The sequence below is a fragment of the Stegostoma tigrinum genome, chromosome 10, assembly GCF_030684315.1.
Source record: "Stegostoma tigrinum isolate sSteTig4 chromosome 10, sSteTig4.hap1, whole genome shotgun sequence".
NCBI classification, from domain to species: domain Eukaryota; kingdom Metazoa; phylum Chordata; class Chondrichthyes; order Orectolobiformes; family Stegostomatidae; genus Stegostoma; species Stegostoma tigrinum.
Window position 1 is genome coordinate 44,335,710 of NC_081363.1, and position 16,156 is coordinate 44,351,865.

General features: G+C 41.9%; 1 protein-coding gene across 4 annotated transcripts in view; it reads right to left on the reverse strand.

Moving 5' to 3' along the window:
- nin (ninein (GSK3B interacting protein)) overlaps positions 1–16,156 on the reverse strand; it is a 180,478-nt gene that overhangs the window by 13,436 nt on the left and 150,886 nt on the right. For all 4 annotated transcript variants that reach the window (XM_048538225.2, XM_059649150.1, XM_059649149.1 and 1 more), the window contains 7 exons: positions 14,921–15,127; positions 8,899–9,012; positions 8,650–8,763; positions 6,648–6,794; positions 5,708–5,887; positions 4,303–4,443; positions 217–330 (listed from right to left, as the gene is read on the reverse strand). In XM_048538225.2, coding sequence (XP_048394182.2) covers positions 217–330; positions 4,303–4,443; positions 5,708–5,887; positions 6,648–6,794; positions 8,650–8,763; positions 8,899–9,012; positions 14,921–15,127 — 1,017 coding nt within the window. The remainder of the gene's footprint in view (positions 1–216; positions 331–4,302; positions 4,444–5,707; positions 5,888–6,647; positions 6,795–8,649; positions 8,764–8,898; positions 9,013–14,920; positions 15,128–16,156) is intronic.

A 16,156-nucleotide genomic window follows, 5' to 3' on the forward strand; every position in this document is an offset into this window, starting at 1 on the left:
CACCTGGAGCAGGTGAGACTTGAAGCTTGACTTCTTGGTTCAGAAGTAGGGATATTACCACATGACTGGGACAAACGGCTCTTCATCCCAGACCTTCTGGCCCAGAGGCTGCACCACAATATTATCAGCTCAGTGATATAATGGCAAACAACACTGACAGCTTCACCATCATTTGAGTCCAGGCTACAATGTTTTTTTGAATTTTACAGTGCATACCTTGTCACTAGTCTCCATTAATTGACTCTCCAGGTTTGACTGTTTTTTTCGCAGCTTTTCATTCTCCACATTGAGGATTTTCAGTTCATGTTCAAGTGAGACAATTAATTTAATCTGTCAGGAGAAATAGTTCAGCGTCAGAAACATAGGGTACGTTGAACTCTTACAAAAAAGTTACTTGATATTGTGACAACAGTCTGTTTTGGCTTCTGGTTATGAGGGCACAGAGGTGTCAGAATCTTAAGTAACAACATCAGCATTTCTGAAGATCCATTTTTGGTGTTCTTTTTGTAGATACTATTTCAAGAGCAGAAATCACATAACATCAGGTTATAGTTCAACAGGTTTATTTGAAAACACAAACTTTTGGAGCCTTACTCCTTCTTAGTAGCATCAGACACAGAGTAAAAGACCAAAGCATCACACCACTGATGAGGATGTACTAAACAAACCTAAGATGCTGTTAAATTTTTAATCAGTTAGATGATTTTAATTGATTAATATGTATATGCGTATCCTAAGAATTCCTCAATATCATCAAGGACACCAGGATATAAGAGGACAGGATAATGATATCCTTCAATGTAACATCACTATTTATACCCATAAACATTGACCAAGCTAAAGAGACAATTGCCACACTGCTGGGCGAATCAGGATGGCAGACAACCCATGACACCAACAACATCAACAAGGACAGGACCCTGAAACTGCTGGAGCTGTGCCTCATGAACCACTTCACCTTCAAAGACCATATATTCAAACAAATCAATGGAACGCTAATGGGATCTCCAATATCAGGACAGATTGCAGAAGTGGTAATGCAACGAACAGCGCTTCCCAATATACAACCCAATCTCTGGGTCTGCTATGTAGACGACATCTTCGCAATTATCAAATGCACAAGACTGAAAGAAACCCACTTACCCATAAACAACATCCTCATCGGAATAAAATTCACAAAAGAAGAAGAGAACAATAACCAACTACCCTTTCTAGACATAGTGGTATAATGTAAAAACAATGGGGAACTCCAGGCTAGCGTACACAGAAAGACCATACATACGGATCAGATATTTAATTACTCCAGCAACCACCCCAACATCCAATATTAATATGGGCCATAACACACTGCAGCAATCTGGAACTGCCAAAGCAGAACAGGAGTACTTATACTGAGTTTTTAAAAGAAACGGATACCCAAAAAGAGCAATCCTCCATTACCTCCGCGACAGACCACAACAAGAAGACACAATATGGCCAGACACACTAGTCACCCTTCTGTACATCAAAGATGACCACAGGATTACTCAGACCCCTAGGTATCAGCGTAGCCCACAAACCAACAACCACCCTGCGACAGCTATTGACAAATGTAAAGGATCCCATACCCACAACCAATAAAACTAACGTAACAGATAAAATACCATGCAAGGACTGTGAGAAAGATTACATAGGCCAAACTGAAAGAAAACTGACAATAAGGATACACAAACACCAACTAACCACCAAGACACACGACCAATTCTCCCTGGTCTCAATACACATGGACAGAGAGGGACGCAATTCAAATGGGACAACACATCCATAACAGCATGAGCCAAACAGTGACATGCCAGGGAATTCCTGGAGGCCTGACATTCCAACCAGAACTCCATCGACAAACACAATGAACTGGACCCAATATACAAACCACTAAAAAGCCGCACCAGAAGTAATGCCAACCATCCCAGCAAACCAAGGCATATAAATAACAAGGGGACAGATTCTAACTGATTAAAGATTTAACAATATCTAAGGTTTACTTAGTACATCCTCATCAGTGTGTGACACTTTGATCTTTTACTTATAAATTCTGAGTCTGGTACTACCTCTTTCAGTAACACCTGAAGAAGGAGTAAGGGTCTAAAAGCTTGTGTTTTCAAATAAACCTGGTGTTGTGTGATTCCTGGCCTTGTCCACTCCAGTCCAACACATGCACCTCCACAACATATTTCAACAGGACTTCATGAAACTCTAATTTCAAATTACATGCAGCAACTTTTCAAAAGCATATAATAAATTTCATGGCAAGATTTTGCCTGTGTTTTTAACTCTCATCCATGAGCATCAATTCCACCCTGTAAAAGTGCAACTTACGTAGCACTATTTCTTTTCGATCTCTTCGTGCTATTTGAAATAATCAATTATTGGATGCCTCTCCTCCACAGTCCATTGTGACATTACTCATTATGATTTATATTTGTACCCAATGAAATCTGTACATTTCCTGTAGTGGTTGCAATGCAGAACAGTCACCTTGGTATACACCAATGCTCCATTTCTAACCATCCCATACCTCTTTTTGTATATTTATCTTCATGACATGCCTTTCAGCAAGGATTTTGTATGCCAAAGCAACTAAATCTATACCTTTGACACTAGCCTTGCTGACATCACCCAACTTGTCCGTTTGCTTGTCCAACACAATGACTAAGATTTTCAATTCTGACGTCAAAGTACAGCATCAAATGTGTTAGATGGCATTAAATCCCCAATGCCCAGGATGAGCTATCTTACATGATCAAGTGCTTGTATACTCATTATGATAGATGAACCAGTCAGGAGTGAGACTACAAGTTCTTGCCACTAGCCAGAACTTCTGGTATTGAAGATTCTACTTCATATTTAAAGGCCAGCTGGACACCACTTCACATGCTTCAAGATAGGAACTTAACCTCAGCTTAAGGTGATCACACCTAGAAACTTAGAGATGCATCCTAAGAAGTCCAAGCTGACTCCCAGGTTCATTAACGCTGATCTCTAGGCACTGCTGGACAGGGTCACTAGAAGGAGGGATATCCTCTCCCCTGGGTGACTGAGAGAGGAAGCCATCTCAGAGACAGACACTAAATCTGGGCCAAAATCGCGGTGAGAGTCACTGCTACTGGCCTGCACTGAAGGACTGGAAAGCAGTGCAGGAAGAAGTCAACGATCTCCTGAAAGGCTAAGTGGGACCATCTGCTCTCTGCTACCCACATAGTCACAGGGGCATCATTCAGTCTGACTGTGCACTTGCGCAGGCATCTCAGAAAGTCTCATAACCTGAAAGTCTCAGCATCACATGCATGATTTAGGCTTACACCTAGCACAACCTTTCAAAACATTTCTTTCTCACTGAATCCTCCTTACTGGGGACATCTCACCAGCTCTCATGATTATGCATGCTCACAAGCTGCTCACACTTATCATGTGAAATCCTTCTCTTGGTTTAATTGCAGGAATAACTGGTTCTCAACTGAGCTGGGTGGGTTAAAACTGGTTGGATGGAGGGATGAGGGGGTGGGGCTTGGATCCAGCTGTCAAGATCCTCACCTTGTTTGAGGAAACGGCCGTCAAACTAGCTAGGTAAAATTGGTACCATTTGTTTGAGGACAGGGAGACCCCAATGGCCTGTAAGCATTTTTGTGCTCTGACCTTCTCAGGTGTACAAGAAGGCAAACTCTTCTGCACCTTTAGAAATTAATACACTCTCTTCTTATAGTGCTATTTACATCCCCATACGGAGAAAGAGGTTGGAACCTGAGCCCCTTTGATCAGCACTGTCTTTGTGGAGGAAGATAATGAAACATCAGAGGATGTCCTGTCCAGCAGCTCAGAGACTGTCACCGCAGTGGGTAAAGAGTCGTAGAGTTTTACAGCACGGAAACAGACTCTTCAGTCCAACTGATTCATGCTGACCAGATATCCTAAATTTATCTGGTCCCATTTGCCAGCATTTGGTCTATATCTAAAACCTTCTTATTCATATACCCATCCAGATGCCTTTTAAATGGCAATTGTACCAGCCTCCACCACCTCCTCTGGCAGCTCATTTCATACACACACCATCCTCTGTGTGAAAAAGGTGCTCTTTAGGTCCCTTTTAAATCTTTCCCCTCTCACCGTAAACCTATGCTCTCTAGTTTTAGACTCCCCTGAAAAATACAACTTTGGCAATTCACCCACGTTGTTGTATGAAGGGTGGTGTGCAGGTTGAAACTTTTCTAGTCCACTGTAACCTAATCAGAAAAGAATTATATCGATTTTCTCGTGTTTTTAGTTTACCTTCCGATTGAGATCTTTCTGAAGCTGATCATATTCCCTCTTCAAACAGAGTTTCTCCTGTTCAGCAGCTTTCAGCATGGCAGATTTGCTGTAGTGTTTTTGCTGCTTGAGTGTCAAAATTGCAGATTCCAAATGTTTGATCTGTGAAAAAGAGAAAATATACTCATATCCAGAAGTTATGATGTGGAGGTGCCGATGTTGGGCTGGCGTGGACCAGGTCAGAAGTCAGACAACACCTGCTAATAATCCTATAGTTTTATTTGAAATCACAATTTTTTGGAGTGTTGCCCCTTTGTCAACCTGAGTTTGTTTGGCTTTTGACCTTATTCAAAAATATGCAATCTTACCCTTGTGCAAAAATTTGACCACACCCAAATTTGTAACCGATTTATTGTTACATAGATATCCTTATTGTATGCAAATGATTGCTAGAAACATGCATTGGTGAGGTATTGCTTGAACTTCTAAAAGTGATCTAGTGGCAAACAGGGCATTAGTCTTACAGCTCTACAGACTGCATCTTCGGAGAGAGGATTTTTGTAATTCTTGTTTAATAGGTGGCTGTCACAGCATCCTTAATAATTTATGGTGGAAGAAACCCAAAGCAGAAGCTTGCAGGTTAGTTCAGAAAGATCATTCACTGAATATCTGAGCATAATTGGTTTGATTCCCAATTTGTGCTAATTTAGCATAATCCAAACAGATAACTGTTGGAACCCTAAAACTCGACTCTGCACCACTGGATTAGGAAACAAAATATCAGTTGTACGTTAAATACATACCAGACTTTCAATATCAAAAATATTCCAATGAATGCTACAGGGAAGAGAGGACTTAAAAGAGATAATGAAATGAACACCAAGCCATGATGGGTGACTTGGCTAAAATAAAAAGAAGTTTTGTAAACTCTATGAAAGACAAAAGTAATTTGTTTTAAAAAAAAACATTGAATGTGGACATTGATGGCAAGATCAGTATTATTGTCCATTCAAAATTGTCCTTGACAGCATTTAAGAGCTGCATTTGCATAGGTTCACCGTCACACATTGGCTTGACCAGATAAAGATGGTAGACACCTTTAGGAAAATTAGTGAACTGAAGGGTCTTTACACTGATCATAGTTTTGTGATTCTATTAATGAGGCTGGCTTTCAATTTCAGATTTTTAAAAATTAATTAAATAAATTTATTGCCATTATGGGATTTGAACCTGTGTCCCCAAAACATCAGCATGGACTTCAGAATTACTAGTTCAATTATATTACTGTTAGTCCTATGTCTCCCCTGTTGACAGGAGCCCCAACTTATTTCTGGTCCCAAAGGTGGGATACCAGACTCCAGGGAAAAATCTAGGCCTGTAAAGACAGTCAAGGTTCAGGAACCCACTGGCTTATTTTCTCAGTTACCTTCTCCCTGGCCTGCTGAAGCTCTCCTTTTGTGTGCTGTCCTTCTTTCTGCAGCCTCTCATTTTCCTGTCGCATTAATTTCTGCTCCTCTTCCACCAGCCGAGCCAGGTCATCCTGGTAAAACTTTTTCTGCTGATGCTGAAAATCTGCAGACTGCAAAGTCAGCTCTAGCACCTGATTCTGCAAGTCACAGAAAGGAAACACACACTTTTTTGTCAGTTATCAGAAATATGTTTCCTCTTGATTGTTTTGAAAGAGGCCTTCCCTTCGCCGCTTTCACATATATCACAACAATTTCTGAAATGTATATGATATAACAGCATGAGGCACCTTCAAGTAACTACTGCTCACTTATGAAAGAGAAGTGGATGGTTGGATGGGAAAGGATGAGTTCATGACTTTGGTCATATGTAAACGGATGTACACATCACAGGGAGAACAGGAATGTACTTGGTTGTGATGTTCCCATTGGCATTCATGATGTAAATTTACTGCTAAAGAAGTTACGTTTAACTGAATGTCAGAAAGCACCTGGCATTGTGATGCATCCAATTACAGCAAGAGTCATAATTTGCACTGAGAAGCGGGAAGGGTGAAAGCGAATAACTGATGCTATCATTGCACATTTACACTGAACCAGAGGGACTTCTAATGGGAACTACTGGTTCTTGTAAAAACCCATCTGATTGAATGATGTCCTTTAAGGAAGGAAATCTGCCATCCTTACCTGGTTTGGCCTACATGTGGCTCAAATCCTAAAACAATGTGGCTGACTTTTAACTGCCCTTTGGGTAATTAAGAATGGGTAGTAAATGCTGGCCTGGTCAGTTATGCCCACATCCCACAATTAAAAAGTATACTCATAAAATGTTATACATATGCTAAACTTGTTAAAATTTTTACGTGGAAAAATATTCAAGCAATATGAAATGAATTTTACCTTATCTTTGGTGGTCTGTAGCTGTTTGTGCAATGACATAACTTCCTGCTTTAATGCTTCATTTTCCTGTTGAGCTACACGGAAGTCTGATTTCAATTTTGCTGTCTGGAGGTTGACACTTTGTGAGCTTTCCTCCAAACTTTGTATCTAAATATAAAATGTTCTCTGTTTACATTTCAAATGTTAAATTCAGCCATTAAAATTTATGTCTTTCAGAATACGATTATAACCTAAGGAGTGGTAGTGTCCCTATGCCTGGATCAGGAGGCCCAGGTTCAACCCCCACCTGTTCCAGAGATGTGTACTAACAACAGAAAAATAGGTACAACTTACAACACTCTCTTCATTAAAATAGAAGGCCCGTTTCTTGTGGCTGATGTGTTTTCAAGCTGAGGTTTTCACCTAGTATTTTGAGCACACAACTAATTTCATTCTTTGAGGGATAATTTTCAATAAGTGATTAGGAAAACAACATCATGAGCTGACTTAAAACTGGATTGCAAAGACTTTCCACCCTGGGTAAGTATAAGTGAGGCAAGATACGTTCTGAGGAATTGTTTGCTGAACACGAAGTGTTAACTCTGATTTCTCTCCACAGGTTTTGCCAGACCAGCTCAGTCTTTCCAGCAATTTCTGTTCTTGATTCTAATCTCCAGCATCCACAGTTAATTCAGTTTTTACTTTTCTGATGGGTTTGAGGAATTAGGAGAATCAACCCACCTACTATTCGGGCATGAGCTGATAAATGACAAGTTTTACTTGTGTCACCCAAGTGTCAGGCAATGACCATCTCCATAGATGGGCATTTCTAACCATCTCCCTTGACAGCTAATAGCATTACCATCACCAAATTCCCCGTTATCACCATCCTGGGCAGATCACTGTTCACCAGAAACCAAACTGCACCTGCCATACAAATACAGTGACAACACAAGCGGTTCAGAGGCCACATATTCTGTGACTAACCTGACACCGCAAAGCCTTTCCACTGGCTTCAAGGTACAAACTAGAAGTGTGATACAATAATTACCACTTAACCAAATGACAAGCAGACTGAAGAAACCCAATACCATCTAGCACAAAACAGCAGCCATGATCGGCATCCAAACCACCAACTTAAACATTCACTCTCTCCACCAGTGGCTCACAGTAGCTGTAGTGTGTTTCATATTACAAGATACACTGCTGCAACCTGTCGAGGTTTCTTTGTCGGCATCTTCCAAATTGTTGACCTCTACCATCTGGAAGAACAAATGCAGGGAAGCACCAGATTCTGCAAGGTTCCTCTCCAAGTTACACACCATCTTGATTTCACTGTTACTGAGTCAAAATCCTGGAATTAACTACATTAGCAGACTACATTAGCAGAACTGTAGGAAAATGCTCCCTCTAGATGTGCAGCTAAAACGTACTATGCATGGAACGAGCCATGCACAATCAAAGGTCTCTTCAGATGCACACATGCATGGCAATATTAAAGAGGCCATGCAGCATAACAAACAAATCATACACAGCAGACAGAAGTTAGATGAAGCATTACTGTGGATATACCTTAACTACATGGACTGTAGTAGTTCAAGAAGGCCACTACCAACTTCTTAAGGGCATTTAGGGATTTCTAATAAATGCTCGTCTTGCCAGCGATGTCTATACCCCATGAAGCAATAAAATAAAAAACAAAATGTAGTAGCTGAGACTACAGCACAGAAAGATGTCTGATAAACATGTCCTGTCCATTCTTTTGACTCTGGAGTTTGAAGAGATCACTCATTATGAGAAAACCTGGAATTAAAATCTAGCTTAATTGCAACCACAGAATCATTATTATTGTGGTTAAAATCCATCTGCTTCACTAATGTTACTGAGGGAAGGAAATGTGTCACCTTTGCTTTCTCTAATCTATATGTGACTCCACATCCATAGTAATTAGACGTAATTAGGAGTGGCAATAAATGCTAGACAAGCCAGGGCCTCCGCATCACAAACATTGTTCCAACATTACCTTATCTTGTGATGTCATCAGCTGACTTGATAACTTTTGGACTTCTTGCAGCGATGTCTGCCATTCTTGTCTCAAATGTTCTGCCTGCTTTTCCATAATGTTCATTTTGGTAATCTGAATGTAAGCATTTATAGATGTATAGTTATAAATATATTCTAAAACAACTGCCCCTGATGAGTTAAAAGACAGTTAGAGACCACTAACCAGTGCTCTGAATCCAATTATATACTCTACATTAAATTTTCAAACCTTGCCAATGCACTGGTTCTTTTCATCATTCAGTGCTTCTTTCTCCCTTGTCAAGTTTTCATTTATGCGCTTTAAAGCAGTGACTTCATCCTCCAATTTGTTGTATTTGGACAACTGAAAATGTGAGAAATGTATATGGAATTTTGTCAACAAAGTTGATCCATTCGAAAATTCAAATCTATTCATCACTTTCATTCTACAAACATGAAGGATTTTTGAATATATAAAATATGTAGCATTGCTGTTGTTGAACTAATACCATAAACACTTGATTTCAAATCATGTTACAGCATTTGAGCAATCGAAATCCAGTTCAATTAGTGTGTAATTTAAAAGTAATTATTATCAGTAAATATGACTTAACCATGACTTGATTGTTGCAAAAACCAATCTAGTACACTAATGCCCTTGAGAGAAGGAGATCTGCTATTTGTACTTGATCTGGCCGACAGGTAACTTCAGACATTCAACCAAGTTATTGGCTCTTAATTGCCTTTTTGATTGGCTTACCAAGTTATCATGCCACTTAATGATGGTAATATATGTTAGTAATACACTCGGCGCATGAATAAATTAAAATAATATGATGGATTTTTTTGGTTAAGTGCAAATTACTAGTCAATTTCTAGTGGAGAGATTTCTGCCATGGGATTTATTGCTGTCTCTAGCCGAACACGCCTCATTAATGACCTGTCCCTATGGCGTCTCTCAAGTCCTATTCTAACTTGATTATACTATGCACTGTTCCCAGGACAATTTGCTACTCACTGGATAATCATCAAAAGACCCATGCCATAGTTGAAAGACCGCTCTGCACCTAGATAAGCATTGGCATTCGGAGTCAGCCAGCATAGCCTGGTACATTTTCTAAAACTGTCTGAGAAGAACATGGTGCTGTAATTCTTGGACCTGGAGAGTCCTGGTAGAGTGTTTATAAGGGTGGTGCAAGTAGAAACTCTCATAACATTTAAGATGTATTTGGATGCACATTTGCAATGCCTAAGCACACAAGGCGAATTGCCAAGTGCTGGAAAATGGGATTAGAATAGTTAATGGTTGCATTTGACTGGTGTGGATGCTACATGGGTTGAAGGGCCTTTTTCTGTGCTATAGATGTCTCTGCTTCTGCGGTCAAGCAGGTGATCAAAGGTGAATCCTGTACCAAAGAATCAGCAAAGGAGGCTGCATCATTAGACCATTGCAGCTTGGTCCGAGGTTGCCACCCAGGTCAGTGCTAGCTCAATGGTCCAGAGGAACAGCCAGCAGTGTTTTAAGAAAGTCAATTACTTTCTCTGGTCCACCAGTTCAAGTGTCACATTCTTGCCTCTATTATCTCACACTCACTCTATCCCAGTAACAGTACCAACCTCCCACCAAGGATCTTGCTCTACCACTTTCAATGATGCCTACAACATCTTCCCTGAACTAATGCTCAACAGCATCTCCTAACCCGGCTACCACACCACTAACTCTGCATGACCTTTGTGCTCCCTCCTTATTTGGGACACCTCACTAACTTTCAACTCCCTGACCCAGCACTAATTAGTTGTGCCACCCACTTTCACCACACTCAGTGCTTCCCCTGCTCTCATTAAAGGAGAGGACATACAACAACAGAGCAGTAGCAGGCCAGGAAAGGCTGAGGGATGCCTGGCATTAGGCTCTGCACTCGAAATGAGATGAGAATCCTGGCCCTTGCAGGAGGAGACAGGCTGGTCCTGTGGAGATGCAAAAACATCTATGTCCTGCCAACCAAGTAAGTACTACTCCTCATTCCATGGCAACTCTCACAGTAACCCATCCGTCAATGTCATTTATGGCAAGCCACTTATAACCACTGGCCACAATGCTTTCTTGTACCTGTTTTGCAGCTACCATAAGCATTTCCACCATTACTGCAGTGAGATGGCCAGCTCTCCCAGAAGCCACCTCCTTGGCCTCTGAGGGCAAAAGTACTGAGGTTGCAGGGGAAGAATGGCAACGCGGCCTTGTACACTGTCCACCTGTTGAAATGTAGTCACCTCAGTGGGAAAATCAGGTTTCAGAATGTGTGTGAGCATAATCTGGTGAACACCTTACATGACCGCTTTGTGGCTGGCTGAGGAGAAAATGCCCCAAGCCGCTAGCACTCAGAGGATTGCCTGAGAACAGGCCCCTGCTCACCTTTCCTGGATTATGTCCTGTCTCACCGGCAGGACAGACCGAGTAGAGGTGGTGGAATGGTGGTATACAATTGGGACGGATTTGCCGTGGGAGTCCTCAGCATTGACTTTGGATCCCATGACATCTCATGGCTTCAGGTTAAATATGGGTAAGGATTGATTATGGCGCACCTTCTTCCCTCTCCGATGAATATATATTCCTCCATGTTGAAACAGACTTGGAGGAAGCACTGAAAATGGCAAGGGCACAAAAGGTACTCTGGGTAGGGGATTTCAATGTCCATCATCAAGAGTGGCTCGGCAGCAGTACTACAGATTGGGCTGGTTGGCTCCTAAAGAACATAGCTGCTAGACTGGGTCTGCAGCAGGTGGTGAGGGAATGAACACGGGCAGCACGGTGGCTCAGTGGTTAGCAATGCTGCCTCCCAGCACCGTAGACCCAGGTTCATTTCCAGCCTTGGGCGACTGTCTGTGTGGAGTTTGCACAATCTCCCCATGTCTGCGTGGGTTTTCTCTGGGTGCTCCTGTTTCCTCCCACAGTCCAAAGATGTGCAAGTTAGGTGGATTGGCCATGCTAATTGCCCATCGTGTCCAGGGATGTGTGGGCTAGGTAGATCACCTATGGGAAATTCAGGACTACAGGAATGGGGTAGTGGGTTGAGTCTGAGTAGGATACTCTTCGAAGTATCAGTGTGGACCTTTTGGGCTGAGTAGCCTGTTTCCACACCGTAGGGATTCGATGGAATACTTGACCTTATCCTTAACAATCTGCCAGGTGTCCATGAAAGTATCAGTAAGAGTGACCACCACACAGTCCCGTCATTGTGTTGTGTGGCACTATCACTGTGCTAAATGAAACAGATTTTGAACAGATCTAGGAACTCAAGACTGGGCATCTATGAGGAGCTCTGTTTCATCAACAGCAGCAGAACCGTACTCCAACACAGTCTGCAACCTCAGGGCCTGGAATATTGGCCCACTCAACCATTAGCATCAGGCCCAGGGATCTACCCTGGTTCAGTGGAGACTGCAGGAAGGCATGCCAGGAGCAGCACCAGGCATGGTGTCAACCTGGTGAAGCTACTGAACAGGTCTATTTGTGTGCCAAACAGCTTAAGCAGCAAGTAACTGACAGAGCTAAGCAATCCCACAACCAACAGATCAGATCTAAGCTTTCCAGTCCTGCCACATCCAGTTGTGAGTGGTGGTGAACAATTAAACAACTCACTGGAGGAGGCAGCTCCATAAATATCCCCATCCTCAATGATCGAAGGGCCCAAAACATCAGTGCAAAAGATAAGAATTGCATGTGCAGCAATCTTCAGCTGAAAGTGCTGAGTGGATGATTCAATTTAGCCTCATCCACTAGTCCCCACCATTACGGATTTGAGTCTTCAGGCAATTAGATTCACTGTTTGTTTGGAGACACTGGATACTGCAAAGGCTATGGGCCCTGACAACATTTTGGCAAAAGTACTGAAGACATGTGCTCCAGAACTCGCTGCTCCCCTAGACAAGCTCTTCCAGTACAGTTACAACACTGGCATCTTTCTGACAATGTGGCAAATTATTTAACTATGTCCTGTACATTAAAAATTAGGTCAAATTTAACCCGGCCAATTACTCCTTTATCAGTCTACTCTCGATCATTAGGAAAGTGATGGAAGGTATCATCAACAGTGCTATCAAGCAGCACCTGCTCAACAATATCCCGTTCAGTGACGCCAAGTTTGAGTTCTGCCAGGGCCACTCAGCTATTGACCTCATTACAGCCTTGATTCTAACATGGATGAAAGAGCTGAATTCCGGAGGTGAGGTGAGAGTGACAGCTCTTGACATAAAGGCTGCATTCGAATGAGTATGACATCAAGGATCCTTCACAAAACTGAAATCGATGTGAATCAAGAGGAAAACTCTCCACTGGTTGGAGTCATACTTGGCACATAGGAAGATGGTCTTGGTTGTTAGAAGTCAGTCATTTCAACTCCAGGATACATCTGCAGGATCATGTCCTAGGCCCAAACATCTTCAGCTGCTTCATCAGTGACCTCCTTTCCAAGATAAGGACTGCAACGTAGATGTTTGCTGAAGATTGCACAATGTTAAGCAACATTCATGATTTGCTATGTTCAAATGCAACAAGATCCGGACAATATCCAGGCTTTGGTTGTCAACTGGAAAGTTACATTTGCGCCACACAAAGACCATCACCAAAAGTGACAATCTAACCATCACCCCTTGACATTGAATGATATTACCATCACTGATTCCCCCACTATCAATATCCTGCGGCTATTATTATCCAAAAACTCAACTAGACACAGTGGCCATAAGACCAGGTCAGAGGCTAGGAATACTGCAGCAAGTAACTCATCTCCTGACTCCCCTCAACCTGACGATCATCTCAAGGTACAAGTTAGGAGTGCGATGGAATACTCCCCGCTTGCCTGGATGGGTGCAGTTCCCACAGCATTCAAGAAGCTTGACACCATCCAGGATAAAATAGCCCACTGGATTGGCACCACATCTACAAGCATCTACTCCCTCCTCCACTGATGGTTAGTAGCAGCAATGTGTATGACCTACAAGATACACTGTAGAAATTCACCAAAGATCCTCAGACAACACCCTCCAAATCTATGACTGCTTCCATCTGGAAGCACAAGGGCAGCAGACACATGGGAACACCGCCACCAACACATTCAAGTTCCCCTCAATGCCACTCACCATCTTGACTTAGAAATATATCAGCATTCCTTCACTGTCACTGGGTCGAAATTTGGGAATTCCCTCATGAACAGTGTTGTGGGTAAAATCACAGCAGGTGGGCTACAGTTGTTCAAGAAGGCAGCTCATGGGCACCTTCTCAAGGGCAACTAGCGATGGGCAATAAATACCGGCCAGCCAACGATGCCCATATATCATAAAAATAAAAATAATCCTCTCAGTATGTTGGAGGGGTGCCATCATGGTCATGAGGGGTTGATAAACATGAGATATCAATATCTGCGGACAAGTGCATGTGGCTGATACTCATGGATTGTGACCTGAGATTTTGCTTGGCCCTGAGAAAATGCAGACGGGTTTGTAGCCAGGAGCGAGCTGAAGTCTCCAGGTACCCGCTCTGATTTCAATGTTGAGATTTCTCAATGCCTAGCTTGTTTGGTGTGTATGGTAAGATAGAAAGCAGAGTATTAATGGGGTGAGATTGGTTGTTAATAAGGTATTGAACAAGCAATAATCCTCCTTGATTAACAACTTGTCACTGCCTAGTGAGAAACTCGTCTCTCTGTTTGGCAAAAGCACGAAAGTTGGAGTGAGATGTTCCTGTCAAAATAGGTTGGACGGCCGTACACTGGCAAGGAGTGTGTGAGGTACCATTAAGGTGGGTAGATGCACAGAGATTGATATGGTGAGAATGTGGGGCAATGGTGGGACGGTGAGTGGTTGTGCATGGATAAGTTCTTGAGAAACAACTTTTCAAATAGTTCCCTGATCCAGAATATGGTTCACAACTGAGGGAGCCCATAAACCATGAATCTTCAAAATCCACTCCCTGCAATTGAGTTGGCCAGGTCAGAAGGGCAGTTTGGGATCTTCTAATTTACACCAGCTCGTACTCTTATCCTGCCAAATTGAAAATTGGGCTCACCAAGCATGGGGCTAGGAATTCTGGAATCAAATGGCTACAATGGTTGCATGAAAAAACACAGGGAATATTGTGTAGATTCCTCTGAGTGAGGTGATGCGGTACAGGCCGTGTTTCTCTGTTGAATTTCACATTGTTCAATGAAATGGAAACATTTTAAATATCATAAGAAATATAAGATCAACGTTAACAGTGAAAAATGTAATCTTACATGGCCATTTTCAATTTCTTGCATTATGTGCATTTTTTCTTGTTCACGTTCTTTCTCCAAGTTCCCAGCCTTTTTCTCCTTCTGGCGAACTAGTTCAGCCAACCGCTGCTTCAATTCTAGTACATCAGCTTGATTCTTTGAGTTTTTGTGGCAAAGATCTTCATTCTCTGCATCTAGCTTTTTGTTCTGGGATCTCAGCTCTGCAATCTATTTTATAGCACCGAATGGAACAAAAAGATATTCAGAATTGTAGGAACTATCACCCCCTCAAATAATTACAATATACACATGTCTCTGATAAAGAAAAGAGCAAGTGTTCCTGCTTGAATCATTTGGAATTAGAATTAACCATATATAATTACCAACAAAGGCTTTAGAATGGTCCTTAAATGGAGTGTCATGATCTTCAGAACAAACTCAGTGACAACAGATCAATATCTCCTAATGCACTGAGTTTAATTTGATGACGATGAATATTATGGCCTACATTTTCTTTCTAGTTCAGTGCTGGTATGCTATGTATAAACATATTGATGCTGATTTATTTTCTCCTTTGGCCGCAGGGTGTCTTTTCAAATAAAATCTGTACCAGCTGATTACTTCATAGCTATCAAAATGCCTGCATGTTTATTAAAATACATTAATGTATTGGGGGATCTGTCCTCTCCTAAGCTCGCCTACATTATAAAAATGATTATTTTAAAAGGGCTTCACTGACTTTAAGTGCTCTCAGAGGCACTGAGCTTCTACAGGGCACTATATAAAAGCAAATTCATTCTTTCTTTAGTGGAAATATGGCAAACCATTATGATTTATTCCAGCTTTCTATGAGCTAAGTTATTTGAATCAACTTACAAAGAGTGACAAAGGCTGTAGAACACAGAAATAAAAACCCTTTAATCTTATTGATCCAAGGGCATAGGATCCTTGTCTTTCCAGCCTGACCTCATAACTCAACAGCTTTAGCCCTGGTTTCAGTCTGTTGAATGTGTGCTGCACTCACCCCGAGGCCATTTTACCCATCCTGGATGCCATACTGTAGTTGTATGCTCAGGGAAGCTGGGATATTGTACAGCTAATGAACTGTTTCAGTTGGCAGGCAAATCTGTGGGGAGGGGTGTTTTTTTGGGATGGGATGATAACAGAGTTGGGGCTGGGGGGGTTTCACTGTGTGGCAGTCAAAATCAAACAGGACATTTTTCAGTTTTAACCTTCCAGGATTAGAAATGAGAATGG